This window comes from Catharus ustulatus, chromosome 4 (genome assembly GCF_009819885.2).
Source record: "Catharus ustulatus isolate bCatUst1 chromosome 4, bCatUst1.pri.v2, whole genome shotgun sequence".
NCBI lineage: Eukaryota > Metazoa > Chordata > Aves > Passeriformes > Turdidae > Catharus > Catharus ustulatus.
This window is the reverse complement of record NC_046224.1, coordinates 22,563,563-22,580,508: the sequence shown is the minus strand read 5'-3', so window position 1 is coordinate 22,580,508 and position 16,946 is coordinate 22,563,563. Positions and strand designations below refer to the sequence as shown.

General features: G+C 42.0%; 1 protein-coding gene across 6 annotated transcripts in view; it reads right to left on the bottom strand.

Annotated features, from left to right (window-relative positions):
- Positions 1-1,072: 1,072 nt before the first annotated feature.
- TCF20 (transcription factor 20) overlaps positions 1,073-16,946 on the bottom strand; it is a 132,246-nt gene continuing 116,372 nt past the window's right edge. For 5 of the 6 annotated variants that reach the window (XM_033057686.2, XM_033057689.2, XM_033057687.2 and 2 more), the window contains 3 exons: positions 10,070-10,119; positions 6,968-7,095; positions 3,125-3,210 (listed from right to left, as the gene is read on the bottom strand). In XM_033057686.2, the coding sequence (XP_032913577.1) occupies positions 7,012-7,095; positions 10,070-10,119 (134 nt within the window). In that variant the 3' untranslated portion in view covers positions 3,125-3,210; positions 6,968-7,011. Of the gene's footprint in view, positions 3,211-6,967; positions 7,096-10,069; positions 10,120-16,946 lie in introns of all 6 variants that reach the window. The other variant, XM_033057691.2, reaches the window with a different exon arrangement.

Here is a 16,946-nt window from a genome sequence, read left to right as displayed (position 1 = left end):
TGTCAACAAACATCCATTCCATATTTTTGATGGGAAAACATCTTTTTCTTCGACCCTGTGCAGCAGCGTTGACTCACTCTGGTTAGCTTGGAAATGCTGTTAAACCATCACATCCAATTCCCACACACTGGTACAAGTCTCTTTGAAGAGATCCCGGTGGGAGTCAGCACAGAGAAACACTTTGAAAACGAGCTGCCTTATCCAAGCTCTTGTTAGTTCATTCCTCATCCAAACAGGTAATTCCCAAGAGGGTGCCAGGCCACTCACTCTCATCTATACACAATCTCTTTTAAGGTTTTAAGGCTTTGCTGCAGGTCATTTCTGCTCCACAAATCCTAAATTAGCCAAGACTTCCAAACCTTTTCTTTCTTTCCAGTTTGGGGTATCCATGATGTCAAGCTGTTAACTGCTTTTGCAGGATGGTGCAGGTAAATGTTTTGTACAACAGCCTTCAAAATCCACTCAGCATTTTGTATTTTCTCAGCCAAAAGAAATTTTTATTTCCAACAGGATGTTATGACTCTCATGGATCATTTCCAAGTTCTCCCAGGAAGCCCTTACACATTGTTTCAATTCCTCCTGGCTCTGTTTTAGAACGACGACAGCTCTGGTTTTTGTAAAGATTGACCACCGAACACAATCTTGCTCTACTGGAGAGCACCCCTCACCTCTGATCACAGCACAGAGGGGTTAAGCCTCAGCTGAGTTGAAGGATTTTAAGCACTTCCCACTGAGAAATATTCCCATGGAGTCGACTATGGTACCATTTATTTGCTGTGCACAACTCCCACTACTTCCAACCATGGTGCACGAGGAAATAGTGAATCTCCATACTCTCCACAAGCTCCCACATGGAAAGCCTCCAAGGCTCCCTCCCAGCTACCCAAAAACCTTCTGCCTCTGCTGTGACACCACCCTGAAGAGCCAAAGTGAAAGTGTCAAATTCAGCAGTTCCAGGACACACTGTTCTGCTGTCACAGTGCTACATACAGAGTTGACTCTTCATCAACTAAGCAATGCAATAACAGGAGCTCTTGTTTTTTTTTTAATAGGTAGAATAGAACAGACACTATGAAAAAAAAACAATTTTTATTCAGTTGAAAAGAAGTCATTTACTCAATCACATTAACTATGCTAAAAATGACTTTTTTCTGACTACACCAGCAGTTAAATATTTTCAGCACCAATTCATGACACATTAGTGACATTTATCACAACAGGTCTATTTCTTAATGTAAAGGACATACTAACTTCAGTAGCTGCTACTGGGAAAGGAGTAAGCAGAAGGCTGCCCTTTCTTTCCAAATATTTATGAGTGAGAGTAGCAACTTCTAGAAATAAATAACTGCCAAATTATCTCCCAAATCTTTAAATTGATCTTTTAAAAATAGAGTTAAAATAGATATCTTAATATGAGCTATCATAGATTTTATTTTTATGTGCTGAATACTCCAAAATGTGAGTAGTTGAGCAAGCATCCAGTACATAACTTTTAAAATAGTTCTTCCCTCCCCGCAATATCAACCCCATTTTTTTCATCCATGTCATGCTGGTTAGATCCCTATCTCTAGTGGCTTCCCAGTAAACACCACGCTGTTTGATATCGCTAGGATACGCTACCATCCTATGAGTGAAAGAAGTCAGTGACCCGGTGAAACACCACCAACTCACACGAACAGAAAATTCATCCAGTCATTGGCTTGTTAATTCTGAACATCAAACAAATCCTAAGCTTTAGTTTTGCAAAGCCTTTGTGGTCTTCCTCTTGCTGGGCCAGTTCAGAAGGTCATCACTGAAGGCAGAACCGATGAAGGCAAAGAAATCAAAAAGCAGCAGATAGTACTGTCTCTGTCCTTTTAAACAAATCAAGTTCGCACAAAACAAAAGGAGACAAGGTTAAAATGAAGTTTATTAGTTTTTTTGGTTTTTTTAAGCTTTTTTTATATAAAACTGTTTGTGAAACAGCTATTTTTATTCCCATGGCAGAGTGACCCCTGAAAGATGCACTAACCCCTTTCTTAAGGCCTTAACAAGAAAAAATGATTTTGTTGTTGTTCCTAAAACTCAAATGTTTTAAAATTGCATAATTTAGCAAAAAAAAAAAAAAAAAAAAAAGGTAAGAAAAAGAAAAAAAAGAAAAGAACGACCCCGAATAACCATATAGTGTAGGTTGTTACACTAACATTCCCTCTTCCTTCCTTAGGAAAAGCAAAAACATAAAATAAAAAAAAAGGGCCAAGTGGATTTACCCCAATCAGTTTGAAGATACATTGACTCCACCAACATTCAGACTTCCTCTTGTTCCCCAATCTGGCAGGTAAAGCATGTCTTCCTCTCCCCTGCCTTCCAAACTGAAGGCAGCTTCTTGGAATGATCTGGGGGTCACATTGTTGCCACACAGGGCAGATACTCCCTTCCCCTGCATGGCACAGAGGGTCCCACACCAGCAAGGTGTATGGGACCTAGCAAGCAGTAGCCACCTCTTACTTCATGAGTCTCACGACCCAAGAGTCTGCAGATGTTGTTCACGCTTACATTGTTAATAGTGTTTCTCAAAAATGGAAACCTCCCTAACCCCAGACACAACTACTGACACCAAATTACCTGCAACCATCCAAGGCTTCCTCCCACATCCTACAATTTATCAGTATTTTATTTGCCTTTCAAAACTGAATTTCATCAGATGTTGTGAGAAAGAAAGCAAGAGGAACAGAGACAAGTCCTGTTTGGAGTACTCCAGTTTTGCTATTCTTTCCCACAAAATGTTAGGCTCCACATGCCTTGCTTTAATTTTGGATTTAATATTTACTTTAGCTATAGGTTTCTTTTTTAATTTATATGGGGTTTTAAAAATTTTAATCAAAAGCATCAAAAGGGATATAGCGCACCTTTCATTTAAAACAAAGTCTTTCAAGACTAAAAAATAGATCTTTATATATATATATATTTATCCCTCCCTCTTTAATTCCCCCCACCTGTTTCCTTTTCCCCCTCCCCTCCCCACTGTCACTATGGAGATTGTGTCCATGGAAACAGCTGGTTCAGACTCCTTGGTCAGATTCTGTGATGTCATCAGTCTTGAGTGTGATGTAAGAATTTATGAAGGAAGTGCTGGCATTGGCAGGCACGTTGAGAGGGGGCATGGCTGCACAGTGGGAGAGATTCCATTCAGTCATGAATGTCCACCGCTTTTTATCTCAACAGCCTAACCTGAAAAACAAAGTCAAAATAATATTGGTATGGTTCCTTCCCTCCATTTATAAACAGGCCCCTCAGGCTTTGGAAAAACCCACTCAGCAGCCTACCACAGCAGCCAACACCAAGAGCTCTCCAGCTTTGTGGACTAAAAACAGATATACACAATGGCAAGTAGTTCATAAAAGCTGATCTAGGTGATAAACAGTCTTAGTTTAACAAACAACAACAAAAAAATTGAACAAGCCCAGTTGGGAAGAAGGTCTGGGATGACAGGATGATCCATGCCACAATGGCATGGCGCTCTCACAGAACCTCCACCTGCAGCAGCCAGGCAGGAGCTCACTCACCTCATGTCTGCTCCTCACATTGACCATGAGAATGGGAAACAGAGAGGCCAAGCATATCCCAACATGGTGACAGCTCCTGGGATGCCATGAGGGACTGCACCGAAATGTTTCCCTCTGGGTCATGCTGCTACAATCCAATGGTGGTTTCCAGTGAAGATGTAGCAGGTAGTGAAACTAGTATCGAAATTACAGGAGCCCAAGAACCAAACCTGGGAAATGGCCAGATTTCACCAGCTAAAGGTAAAGTTGTATGTGGTTCAACTAATTGAAGGGCAGGTGATATTTCTTTCTGCTGCTTTTTTGATCTAATTTTCATATTACAGAGACAGTTCATGGAAGGACTAAGCTTGTGGTGTCTTTCAAGACAAATGTGGAAACGTCTAGGTGCTTGGCACATGTTCTCCCTGTCCAGAAATTCTCTGAGGTGAGAAAACCTCACGAGTTAGCTAAGCTGGTGGAGGCTCAGTTCAAAAGAGACACTATAAAGTTAAAATTTAATTTCTCTAAGTTACAGTTCTCATTCTTAATCTGCACAGAGAGAAAGCAAAGCTTGAAATAATGTATTCCTTTCTTCCCTTTTCCCATAACACAAGTGAGCCCAACAGCAAGTTATTTGTAAGTTATCTGCTTTGATGACTTGGATAAATCCCTTCCTACCAGCTAGTGAGCTTGGGAAAAGGAAAAAAAACCTTGCACCATAAGTGATGCATATGGAAAGCAGTTAACGGAATTAGAGGTGTGCCTGGGAGCAAAGTAACACCCTTGTTCGTTCATAGCTGGCAATTAAACTGCAGGAGCCCTAACTAAGTGTGATGAGAAGTCAATGCTGCTCTGATCATCAGCACACCAATTAGATTACATCCCAGCAAGCCCAACTCTTGGCTGCAAATATCCCCCATCCAGGGGTGCCAGGCTGAGAGTGAGTAAAGAGTCAGACAAGAACATACAAAAACCAGACGGGTAACGTCACGGAGCACCAGCTGAAGAGGAAAGGGGGAGGTTCCTAGAGAGTTCAGGCAGCTGCCCTTTGTGGTTTCATTACTGCACAACTGCGAGCCCTTGCTGAAGGAGTGTCAAGGCCGTGTTGCTGTCTCTGGCTCCTGTACAACTGCAGCTTGCCCATGCCTGGAATTGGTCCAGAGCATTAGGCACTGGCTCAGGGAAGAAACAGACTCAACACAGAGAGAGAGAGTCCTGCCTCATTCCTGGACAAGATCCAGAGCACCAGACTTGCTCTCACAGTCACTCTCCAGATCTGGACTTGATCCAAATGTTCTAGAGGCAACTGGCTCAGGGAGAGAGAAGCAACAAAGACAGAATACACTGACTTGCCTGGATGTTATCCAACGTGCAGGACTTTTCTTAACTTGTTAGGCCTGGGAGCGAACCAGGACTAAAACAGCCCAATAATCTCACAACTGAGTATCCACCGTATCTTACACTAAGGCCAGCAGAAGTGCAGTTCCAGTACTACCTGGACTACTACAGAATTTCCCTGAAGTTCTTTAATTACCACAGTAATACAACAAAAACAATTTTTTGTTATAATCCGATCTTTTAGATTTGTATGGCTTTTATTTTGGAATGCAAGATCAGATTGGAATTGGAGAACTTAATTTTTAAGACATTCTGAACATTGAAAGAGAGTGGCTAAACAGAACCTTCTGGTAAGAACTATTTGAAGCAAAAGTGGACTTGGAAAGAAATGATGCCTTAGAGAGTTCTCTAGAGCACACAGTGAATACAGTGCAGAGATTTCACAGCCTGCAAGGTCTTAAGTCATTCCTACGATGTATAAAAGAACTAGCACTGGAAAATAATGCAGGGGGAAAAAAACCTGTGTAAAGGTCTCTGGCACACAGTAATGTTCACCAGTACCTTAAAGGAATGGCCCAAAAATCATCAGACTTTCCTAAAGAGCCAGAAGAGACACCTTGGCTGTGGGACTCTCGTTATGAATTACATTGCCTGTTACACTTTAAGGAAAAGAGAAAAGCTTAAAGGAATCCCAGTGACCTTTACCACAGAAGGAGAAAGCTACTCAAACACTGAATACTGTTAAATACTGTTTACATGGTAACTATTAAAACAACACTCCAAAGCCAAGAATGAATGCTATTAAAAATGAAAAGTCACAGAACACAGCAGAGCCAAACTAAGTCAGCAGTCAGTCTACAAAAAGTTTTTATATGGGACACTACCTGTCTTCTGCTACTGCACCAAAACCCCACAATCTTCCAGTTAACCTCTCACCCTTCACCAAAACACCATTAGAAGTACTTCAGAATTACTTTACTTGAAAAACAGGAAAGATTTTAAGTTAGGGATGTGCCTAGGAAGCAAGGGAATAGCAATGAGGGAAGGGGATTACCATCAGCAGTTCCAAGGACTGACGTGAAAGAGCAACTTTCCCTGCATGATTGCAAGAAAGACAGAGAAGCAAATAGCTTGAGTAAGAAATGCAACTTAGAAGTGAAACGAAAGCAAGGGACTTTCTTGGGCTGCAGTTTCATGGAAAGGGTACCAACGAATATTAATTTGAAACCAAACACTTACTTCATTTTAATCCACCCTGTTGCCTTTGAACTGCAATGCACTTGCAATTAAATAAGAAATGCCAATCTCATCCCATTCCCTGGGTGCTAACTCCCACCTCAGTGCTACTCCCTCCTTGTGCCAGTGTATTTTCCCAGCCACACAGTGAACCAGCTTAGGAAAATGACTATGATGCTGACATGGCAAAAAGCTGTTTCAGACAAACTGAATTCCCCACCAAGTTCACACCTGGCTGTAGGAACACTGAGCAGACAAAGGAGGAGGCAGGAAGGAAGTGTAGTGAGGAACTTGGGGCACCTTACAAAGTTATGGGATTGTGACCATTTCTGGATACAGTTCTACCTTCTATGCCCTATGCTTGTTTTCAAAATAGAGAAAAAAGCTGGTCTAGAAGAAACAGTGGCCTCCTGCTAAGACTAATTTACTTATCCCTGGATCTATCTGCATTTCCAGAAAATGGGAATCCTAGATTACAATAATCCTGAACTCATCAATATTATTTATTCCTTACATATAGAATTTAAGGTAGTTTGATGACTTTATTTATACACAAGCTTACTATTAACTACTCTGAGACTCACAGAAAAAAACCCTTCAGATCCTTAAGGACGTGATATAAAAGGAGATTTCTGCCACTGGTTTAGCTGAGAGAGAAATCAGGCAGTTGTAACAGCTAACAAGCTTTGCCTTTCACTGTTTAACAGAAGGAACTGCTGCAGAAATACAAAAAACTGAACAGGATGGTAGCAGAGAAAAAATATTACAGATTTTCTGAATATATACAAAAGCACCTTGATTTCTCACAGAAATGGGGAAAGCACTGGATGTAAGGCAGCAGGTGGAACTGGAAGCTCTCCCCCACTCACCTGTGCTTGCTTTTATATCCATTCCCAGGAGTACACTTCCCCCCTCACCCCCGCTCCGACTGCTCTGTGCTGAGGCTGCCTTTCACCATCTTGTTCTGCAAGGAGGGAAGAGAGCAAGGAAGGAGGGGCTGACGAACCAGCAAGCCAAACAGAGGAGGAAAAAGAAAATGTGGGAGAAACAGAAGACAGGGGTAGGGAAAGGGAACATACAGAAAGTGAGAGAGAGAGAGAGGGAGAGAGAGAGAGAAAGAGAAGTCAGTATTGGAGCCAGAAATAGACTTTTCAGACAGAGTTTTCTCTGAGACAAAAGCAGGCAATTCCACAAAAGTAGAGGCTGAGATATGAAAGCCTGGTTAAAATTAAGAAACACAGAATTTAACATAAAAAGGCAGAACAAACTGAGAAGCATCACTTTAAAATTGCCCAAACAGATGGCTTAAGGCAATCTAAGATGGCTGAGCCACCAAAAGGTGAGGTATCCCATCCCATTTGTAGCCTCTCCATGGCTCAGCATCCTCATCAGGTCTGTTGCAACCTCACTTGCTGTGATGCAGACAGAAGCTGGTTGCATCTGTGAGAGAAACCCTTCAAAAAATTATAGTTTTCAGACAGCATTTTACCTGTGATAAAAGCTAGTATTTTGCATAAGTAGCACATTCAGGACATGGATGGTTGAAGCATCAATCCTGACAGAAGGAAATGGAAAAACTCACTGGGGAGCACACTGGAAAGGCAGGACCAGTCCCTCTGGACTTAGCTTGCTTGTGCCTTAAGTGTCAAGCACAGTTAATGAGGCAAGAAGCACCTTTGCTCTCCAGGAGCTGCTTACCATGATGAAGTGTATTTACTGGTGTGAAGCACGGACTGCCAAAGGGTAAGAGGCCCTGTACTGGGGGACTTAATGTTGGAGATTTATAAAGTTAGCTCTTCCACCCATTAGCTACAGAACAGCAGAGTGAGCAATGAGACAGTTACTAATTCACTAATAGTGCTAAGCTGGTGTTACCTAAAAGCATCTCTTTCAAAAGACTAACTGAAAGTCTTTCTTCCTCTCAACTGCTCATACTCGTATCATGCAAAAAAATTGATGCAATTTGTTCTCCAATCATTCTAGAGCAATGGTTTTAAGTCTTTCTGTTCCTGCATTGTCACTGCCTGGAATTTCCCTTTCCAGCCACTACAATGAAAGGAGCAGAGTGAGCTTATATTCTGCCCTGCAGAACTACTGGGAAGAAACCGGTAATGATTAGTGAAACACGCAGTGAGGACAGATAAAGCAAAGAAAACTCTACTTGGCTTCAAACAAATTATCTGTATTTTTATGAAGCAAAAGTCAACAAACTTCAGTGTCAAAGAGAGGCTGCTGGTGTTGAATTTCTGGTTTTGACACAATGAAGAAACTAATCTGCAGTGGGATAGTTCTGAATAGAATTCAAAATTTTATTACCTCATGAAGTACTATTATGAACTTAATTGGCAGTTGTCCCCCTCCCATCCTGCAAGATTACTTTAAAAATCTATGTGCCTTCTCAGAATTTTCTCTGGAAAGTTGGATTCTTTGCCTGAATCTAAATCAGTTCTTTCCTTTCATGGTTTGAGCACCATCACTGCAAAGTGCTCACAGAGCAGAAGTGACCCAAGCCATCTATGTAACACTATATTTTCCTGGAATACTTCAGGCAACAGGCAGTAAAAATAAAACAGCCTTCAAATGCACAACCCTCTGTCATTGTTTAAGCCCAGTTGGCAACTAAGTACCAAGAAGAAAATAACTAGCCCATCCAAAACTAGGACACGCTCCAATTACCTTTAGTCAAGTATCCAAAGTTGAGCAGAGGGAGGCACTTAGGCAGTTAAGTTACACAATAAGGGGAGCTCATCCTTCCTGGTTTTGTTTGGCAAGATCTGCAGGTTCTTGTAGCATTAATGCATTAATTTAAGCTTGCTGTACATTGTCAACATTATTCCACAGCTGTGCAGAATAATTTATTTTCTTTTATATAATGAAAAGTAGGCCAATTCTGGATAAGAGCCTGAATGTGCACTGAATCTTCCAGCGCATTTTAAATATGTGTGTATAAATACATCACTTTGTGGTAGAACATCCAGAAAGGAACAGGAGGCTAATTCCTGTATGTTTACAAAAGACAGATTAAGAATAATCTGTGAAAACAAAAGACCACCAGATGTCAGTCTAATTCTAGGCAGGGATCTGCAGACAAGAACTAGATGGAGACTAATCCCTGCTAGAAAGCAATACAATACTTCCCCATTACCATTTCCTTTTCATCCAAGCTCTTGCCCAATTCCTGTTGTATTCAGCTGGCAACAAAAACAGTTGTTTTTCTGGATACTTTCTGACCATTTAAAACTGGAAGACTGGTATCTACAACCTCCCAGGGATGTATCCTCCCCTAAGGGCTGGGAAGGGTATTCCCCAGCACTGCATTCCATTACTAATGGTTACAAGAGAATATGTACTGTCTACCTCGTGTCCTCTTTCCATACAGACAGCTCTTTGCACCACTGTGTTTGTAGGCTCTGGGGACAATTATTAAGGATGCCCAGACCTTGGGCAGAAGCAGCATAGGAGTCTTCTCAAACCAAAGATGTACAGAACAACCCCACAGATCCACTGAGGGCTGAGTTGTTGGACTCAGTCCAGTTACAACTGGTAAACTGGAACAAGATGTTTCCAAAAACCAGGAGAACTTTTTCATAAAGTCATTTTTGTTCCTCCTTGCATCCACAGTAAATCCAAGGAAAAAAACCTACAGTTTAATGCAACATTCAAACAGGCATAGCGAGCAACATACTGATCCTATCACAGAATGCAGGAAATGAAGCTGAGCTTTCTGAAGTCATTGAGGATCTAAAGAAGCACTGAGCAGATGGAACAAAAATTTTATCTTCTTAAACTTGGTATTCTTCTTGAGTTTATGCGTGCCCCCAGAATATACCACAAGCATATATCAGAGAATAACTGAGCTAAAAGCATCTCTGACTACAGACATTATCCAGGTAATAAAATTACTAATACAAATTTAGAAACCAGAAGAGGGCAGCAAAAAAAACAGGTCTAATCCAGGAGAGGATTCTTACCTTGTGCTTGGGGCACCTCACTGAGAAATTCTCTTCGTTTAGTAAACAATCTAAAGGAGGAGAAGACAGCAATTTATTATTTTTTTAATAAAAACCAACTTGAATAATATATCATGTGTTAATCTTGCCTCACGGGTATACATTTTTCATTCAAAGACCTCTTACAGGAATACTTTGCTTTTAGCAGATTCATTCCTTCTACCCCCAACGTTTTAGCAAACAAAATAACTGAACACCCCAAGAGACAAGTTGCTTGGATTACCATGCAATCCCGGTCTTGCCAATGATCTGTATACAGTAAGAATGACAACAGCAAGTCTACACATCCTGTATCTCACCCCCTTACAGCTATTCCAGCCTTCTTCGCTTTAGCACAATAAAGATGGACACATTTACCCAATCTGAACAGACAACCCTTGCATTTCATAGTACAGATGCTGCCTTTCACCCCCAGCCCAAGGCCCTGCCAGGATCAGGGGGAGAAGGGGTGTGTGTGTGTGGGTGTGGGTGTATACAGTTTATTTGCAACCCCAAATCTTGGTGATAAGTTTACACTGTGACACTGTCTGGCAGTCTGGTCACTCATGCTGTTCTGAGATCTGCTTCCACAAATCATGTATGGGAAGCTTCTATGATCTAAAAAATGGTTTAGTTAATTATTTAAACCTACCACATGAAGTGAGGCACCTATGTGGAACTGCTTATTTAGAACAAATTAAGCAATACAGCACTTATTCAGCAGTACTGCTAGTACTCCTTGCATCCCCCCTCCCAGACTATGCCTCTAAGTGATGCAAGTCAGCAGCTCCCGAACTTCAGCCACAGGAAAAAGCAGCACTCCCCTCAGATCACTCAGCTTCCTCCCCTGGGCACCCTGAAGTGCAGGGTCACCTTAACCTGCCCAAATGCTTGGCACTGCTCTATTCCAATCACCTCTTGCACCAGAGGCTGACCCAAGGCTGCCACCTCAAGGGCAGGACCAAGCACCCCTCCCCACCTGAGCATGACTGACCAATGCTGCCCTGGAGAATTCAGCAAGGTGCTTATGAGCTCCTGCCTGCACCAACACACCCCAAGAGCTCACAAGTAGACAAGTGCAATGGTAACTAAGATGTGCTAATTTAAAACGCTCTTAAGTATGTAGCATAACCAGTGCTACCTGCTGTTCCAATCTGCTGGAAGAGTTTAGCAGACAGCAGGAGACTGGAACTAAAGCTTGAGGGAAAAGCTTTCTAGATACCCAAGCTTTGGCAGAGCATCCCTCTGCTACGGAATGCTTAATGTTTCAACATGTATGCCTCTGGCCTGAATCAAAGGGAAACAGCATGCAAGAGGCTAAGTTACTTGAGAGATTTTAGCAAAGGGGAGTAAAACCCTTAATCCTGCCACAGATAATTTCAAATGCAGCATTAGCAAATCACAGGAAATAAGTAAAACGTCTTCTCATCATAAGGGCAGGAATCATACATTTAGACTACAGCATGAATTATCACTGCATAATACAGCAATCATCAAAAATATACAGAGCAATCATCAAAAACATACACAGTATGTTAGAACAGAATGGAGTTTTCTTCTTTGTTGGAAACCCAACATGGGTAATGAATGCAGTTCTTCAGCTAGTACATCAGAAAGGAAGATTGTCAAGGATCAGGAAGAAGTGCCAGAAATCTTGTACTTAATGCCTGATCTGTGTATGGAGCTCGATTTCTTACTAAGGTCAGCATTTTTGTTGCAAATACTAATAGCAGATCCAATTAATAGTATTTTTTTTTTTGTTTCTGTTAAAGGACTACTATGAAAAATGTCATCAGCACATTGTAGAAAATCAGCTGAATACCAATAAAGCAAAAATTGTTCATCATTACAAAGCTGGCCTGGATTTTGGTTAGCAGTTCCAAGTATTTTATATAACAGATTACAATTTGTCATGAAGTCAGCAGACACAGAGCTATGATCAGCTCATTGTGGCAGAAAGGGAAGAGAACTGAGACTTGTCCTTGTTTCCACAGATTTTTCTCCATAAAGTAGTCAGGGAAAACCTAAAACATTTTTAATAGAAGTGATTATTCTTCTGTAAGCTTCATACTTTTGTCTCACCCTCTGTGTTCCGCCTGTTACTCATCTCTAATGTTACTTGTGAAGACACAGGATTTCTGTTCTCTGAAAATTCATTTTATTTTGCTGTTACAGTAATTTCACGAATACAAGCCGCAGCAAGAAGACTAAAATTTTGGTGGAAACCCGGAAATGCGGCCAATATTCCGGTGCGGCTAATCTATGGACAAAAATGTGATATCTGCCCTTACCTAGTATCATGCTGGTCCAGTCCCGAGCCAAAACAGTCTGAAATCCATGGTTTCCCGTTGTTCCGATGATGAACCAATCAGAGAACAGCTTATTGCCTGCCTGTGGATGGCGGCGTTACTGAGGGGCGGGGGTTGTTATCGGGGTGAGTTACCTCGGCAGTTCGATAAAAGTGTGTGATATTTCTCTGTACTTTTTAAAGTGTTTTCAGTCTTGTGCGGCTACGGGGCTGGCTGGGCTCGCAGGGAGAGGGCTGGGGGAGCCTCTCTCCCCTCAGGGAGAGGGGTAGAACGGCCACTCGGCTCGCAGGGAGAGGGCTACAACGGCCGCTCCCCCCGTGGGCTGCAAGGGCTACAACGGCCGCTCCCCCCGCGGGCTGCGAGGGCTAAAACGGCCGCTCCCCCCGCCCGGCTGCGAGGGCTACAACGGCCGCTTCCCCCCACGGGCTGCGAGGGCTACAACGGCCGCTCCCCCCGCGGGCTGCGAGGGCTACAACGGCCGCTTCCCCCACCCGGCTGCGAGGGCTACAACGGCCCCTCCCCCCGCGGGCCGCGAGGGCTACAACGGCCGCTCCCCCCCGCGGGCCGCGAGGGCTACAACGGCCGCTCCTGTGCCAGCACGGAGATGTGGCTCCGCTCGGAGCTCAGCTGCCTGCCCGCGCGGCTGAGCGGCTGTTTAAAGGCAACGCAGATCCATTGGGAATGCTCGCAAAATGACCACACTATTGTTCCTGTCTTTTTCAGCTTGTAAATAAAGGGTGTGTCTTTTTTCACTTGGAAACAATGTTTCCGAGGTCAGCAGTAAGCCAGTAAGTCCCGGCGATCCCGCGATTGTGTTACTAAATGACGACTTTGTGAAAGTTCGCTGCAAACTAAAGTGCGGTTAATATTCCAGGTGCGGCTTATCTATTAACAAAGGCAACAATGTTGCCAACACACCAGCAGTGCGGCTTATATTCCGTGCGGCTTGTATTCGTGAATTTACTGTAATCTTTTCCTAATTTACAGTCAAAAATCTTCTGTAAGTGGAACTACCTGTGATATATGTTGTAGGGACAAGTGTGCTGCAACCATCAGGATCTGACTCCAGGTGGGGAGGAATGAGCAGAGGGAGAGGATATAAAATTTCAGAAAACAAAGATCTTGTTTCCATGGAGACATCCCTAGGACTAAGTTATCTTGAGACATCAGAGGCTCTTCATAAATTTGGACAGATGAAAGCCAAACACAGACAATGTTAACCACAGTCATTTCCATACAAAAATTACTTAAGTGGCACTACTGATCTTGATTTTTATGTAAATGGACAAGAAATGTTCAGCTCTCTTACACCCTATATTGCCAAAGACTATTTTCTATGAAAGGAAATTAAAAGACAGCCTGAATTAGGCTATATAAAAGCATCCATATGTACAAACTGGCACCTCATGAAGTCGTGTGCCTTGCGCAGCACTCAGCTACAGTGGGGCAAGACCTGGCTCCTCACCCGGGTGGGATTGGACACCGACCACTGGTGCAGAAGGCAGAGCCCAGGTTCCACCCCAGGGCTGCGAGGACATTTGACACATTCCAGCCTCCAGCCCTTTCCCAAAAACTGCCTTTCAGGAGGCACAGTGACTGACAGGGACCAACTTCTAACCCACACGCAAAGGCAGAAATGCTTCAGCTTGCACTGAACTGCTTCAGAACACAACACAGGTACTTCACCTCAGCTAAGGCACGGTCACTTCCAGGAATTCAGACAAACCAAGTGTGTATGACTCAACACACCTAAAAAACACTCTAGCAAGCGTGTTCTGTTTGGCTTTATTTCTCTAAGATACAAGACCAGTCATACATATTCCAAAAGCCTGAAAGCCCTTGTAAACGTTAACACAAACTTCTGAGGATTCAGAACAGATCTGTGACAGATCCTAAATAAAGCAAGGTGGCACCATCCTTCAAAGCAGGATGGTTGACTTCAAAATGGAACTACCACTGAGCTCAAGGAAGCTGAGAAGCACCCGTACAGTTTCACTGCAAAAAGACAGTAGAACTGCAAAACCAATAAAAAGGATGTACAGGCAGACAGCAGGCTGAGCAAAGAGAAAATAATGTTGATTTGTTTCTCAAGGAAGCCTACATTTTCTGCTTGGGCATAAATGAAAACCAGGTCTTACGCCATATAGCTTGCTTAGTTCTTTTACACAGATTTATCAGAAGAGTGTCTATAGATTAAGACAGCTTGATTACACCCACAGATAAAACCAACTGTAAACAAGGTCTTTTACTGCCACACCATCAGGCTGCAATTTTGAATGCTGAGCATCTACTTCAAGCTGGAGTTCTTTTATTTGTTTTGGTTGAAAACTTCAGCTGAAACAGCCCAACAATTTCCTTAAAACTCTTTCTTGGAAAAAAGTTATTCTGTCCATGTTAAACATCCCAGGATTTTTTCTCTGAAAAGCTCTACAATATCCTGACTTTCAGTAGGACCTGGACTTTAACTAAGGCAAGCCCTTGCCAGCTACCACAAAACCAGCAAACAGAACCCTCTGAAAGGCAATATGGGGAATTTCATGTACACATCCTCAGAAGAAGTTTATTAGATTTTAGTAGCTAGGTCCTTTTAAAATTTCCACCAAATATACTTCTATTTGGGGGATGATCAGGCCTTTCCTGTAAATTAACCTCTGCCCTCAGATTCAGGCACCAGACCCAAAAGTAGTGAAGCTATCAGGAGACATTTCTAAGGCTCAAGCAAAAGAAGAATGTGGCAATTTCAAAACTGCAAAATGGGAAGTACTGGTCCAGCAGGCAGAAGAGAAAACAGTACTAAGAAAGGCAGTCAAGATACAGAAAGAATGGAGGCTAGCAGGAGGAAGACCAGTGCTACTAAAAGTCAGGAAAAGAGAATTAAGGATGAATGCCTTAGCAGGAGGCTAAGACAAAGAACTGATTGGAACAAGGTATAGAAAGGTGAAACAGAAAATATGAAGGACAATATATGAGAACAAACCAGGACTAGCAAGGTGAGGTATGACAAGGAGCTGAGTTAGGAGAACCAAATGGCAGTAACAAAGTCCAGAGAGGAAAAAAAAACTAGAAACAAGAAAGGAGAAGAGGAGGTAAAGTAAGGGCAGAGAGGAGGAAGCCCAGAGTGAGAGTTAGAAAACTGGACAAAGGTTAAGTCAGAAAGAATTAGGAGGAAGTGGGTCTTACAAAAAGACTGGAGTAAGAAATTTGTAAAGAGGAGCCTGAGACCAACTGGATAAAAGGTCTGTGGCTGGTATGAGAAGCCATAGAGGAGAACATATCAGACATATACACGAAAAGAAGAAACAGATAGGAAAATGTATTAAAAAAAGCACCAATGAAGTCTTTTGTTCTCACTAAACCATACTCTTCCTGGAGTGAAACCAGAGACTCACCAGTTTTACCAACTCCTCCGCTATTTTTTAAATATGTTTGTGAAACTCACAGTCCAAGTATCCCATCTCCAGGCAGCTCTTGCAATTTATTACTGCCGTATTACTCAAAGGAGGGAAATTAGCTTGGAATTGTGCACTCCGACAGATGGCCACATGACAACGTGATGTCTCATAACAAAATTAAAAGAAAATGAAGTAAGTGTAGCCTTGGAACTTGAACACAAAAAGCTACTCTAAAAAAAAATCTCACAGGTTGCAAAGTCAAGACAAAAGTGAAAAAAAGCCAAATTTAATCTAACCCAGGTCTACATATTATATGTAGAAAAGTTACATTTTAAATGGACTGAATAGTATGATTATATACTAGGTTTTTTATGCTGCCTCTTCCATGCATGACACAGAACTGCTCTTGTGAATCAGTCATGATCGTTCAGTATATTCCTCATTTTGGAGGATCCTCATTTGCTGAAGTGGAATAGAGTGAATGGGTGGAGTAGAGTTAATATATCTGAAGAAAAAGGACAGTATCTGAATTTTGATATCTGAATTTAGAACTCAGAAAATGCTACATACTATATCTTGTAAAACATTAATTTAAATTAAGTCCTTAAATTATTGGGAACATTCACTATAATTTATTTTTATTTTTTCATGGTATTGGAAAGGGCAGGTCACAAGCCAGAAACAAATACGTACTAAACACAACATTAATGTGACTCTGATAGGTGATTGTGTGTCTCAAACACACCGTACAAAACCAAGTTTATTATTGTTCTTTATTATTGTTCATGAAACTCTCAGTCATGACAGAGATGAACATGATAGGAAATTTCCCAGTTGTGCTTTCACAACCGAGAAGGAATCATCTGCAGTAAGTATGACACAGCTCTAGCAAGGACAACATATGTTCATGAATGAGTACCGTTCCAGTCCACAGGCTGAGGCAGGGCCTTATGAAAAGAGGTATCAGCCTTTAATTAGGTGATTACTATAAGATAGATTCATAAAAGACCAAAATTACACTTACATGGACACCCTTATTTCTGGTATTTTTTGAGTATGCGATTTTTGCAACCTGAATAATCTTTCTTCCATGTGAAGTCAAGCATTCTCTCTACTAGTGGTACTGTGGTACCAGGATATTCCTCTGCAACATTAATT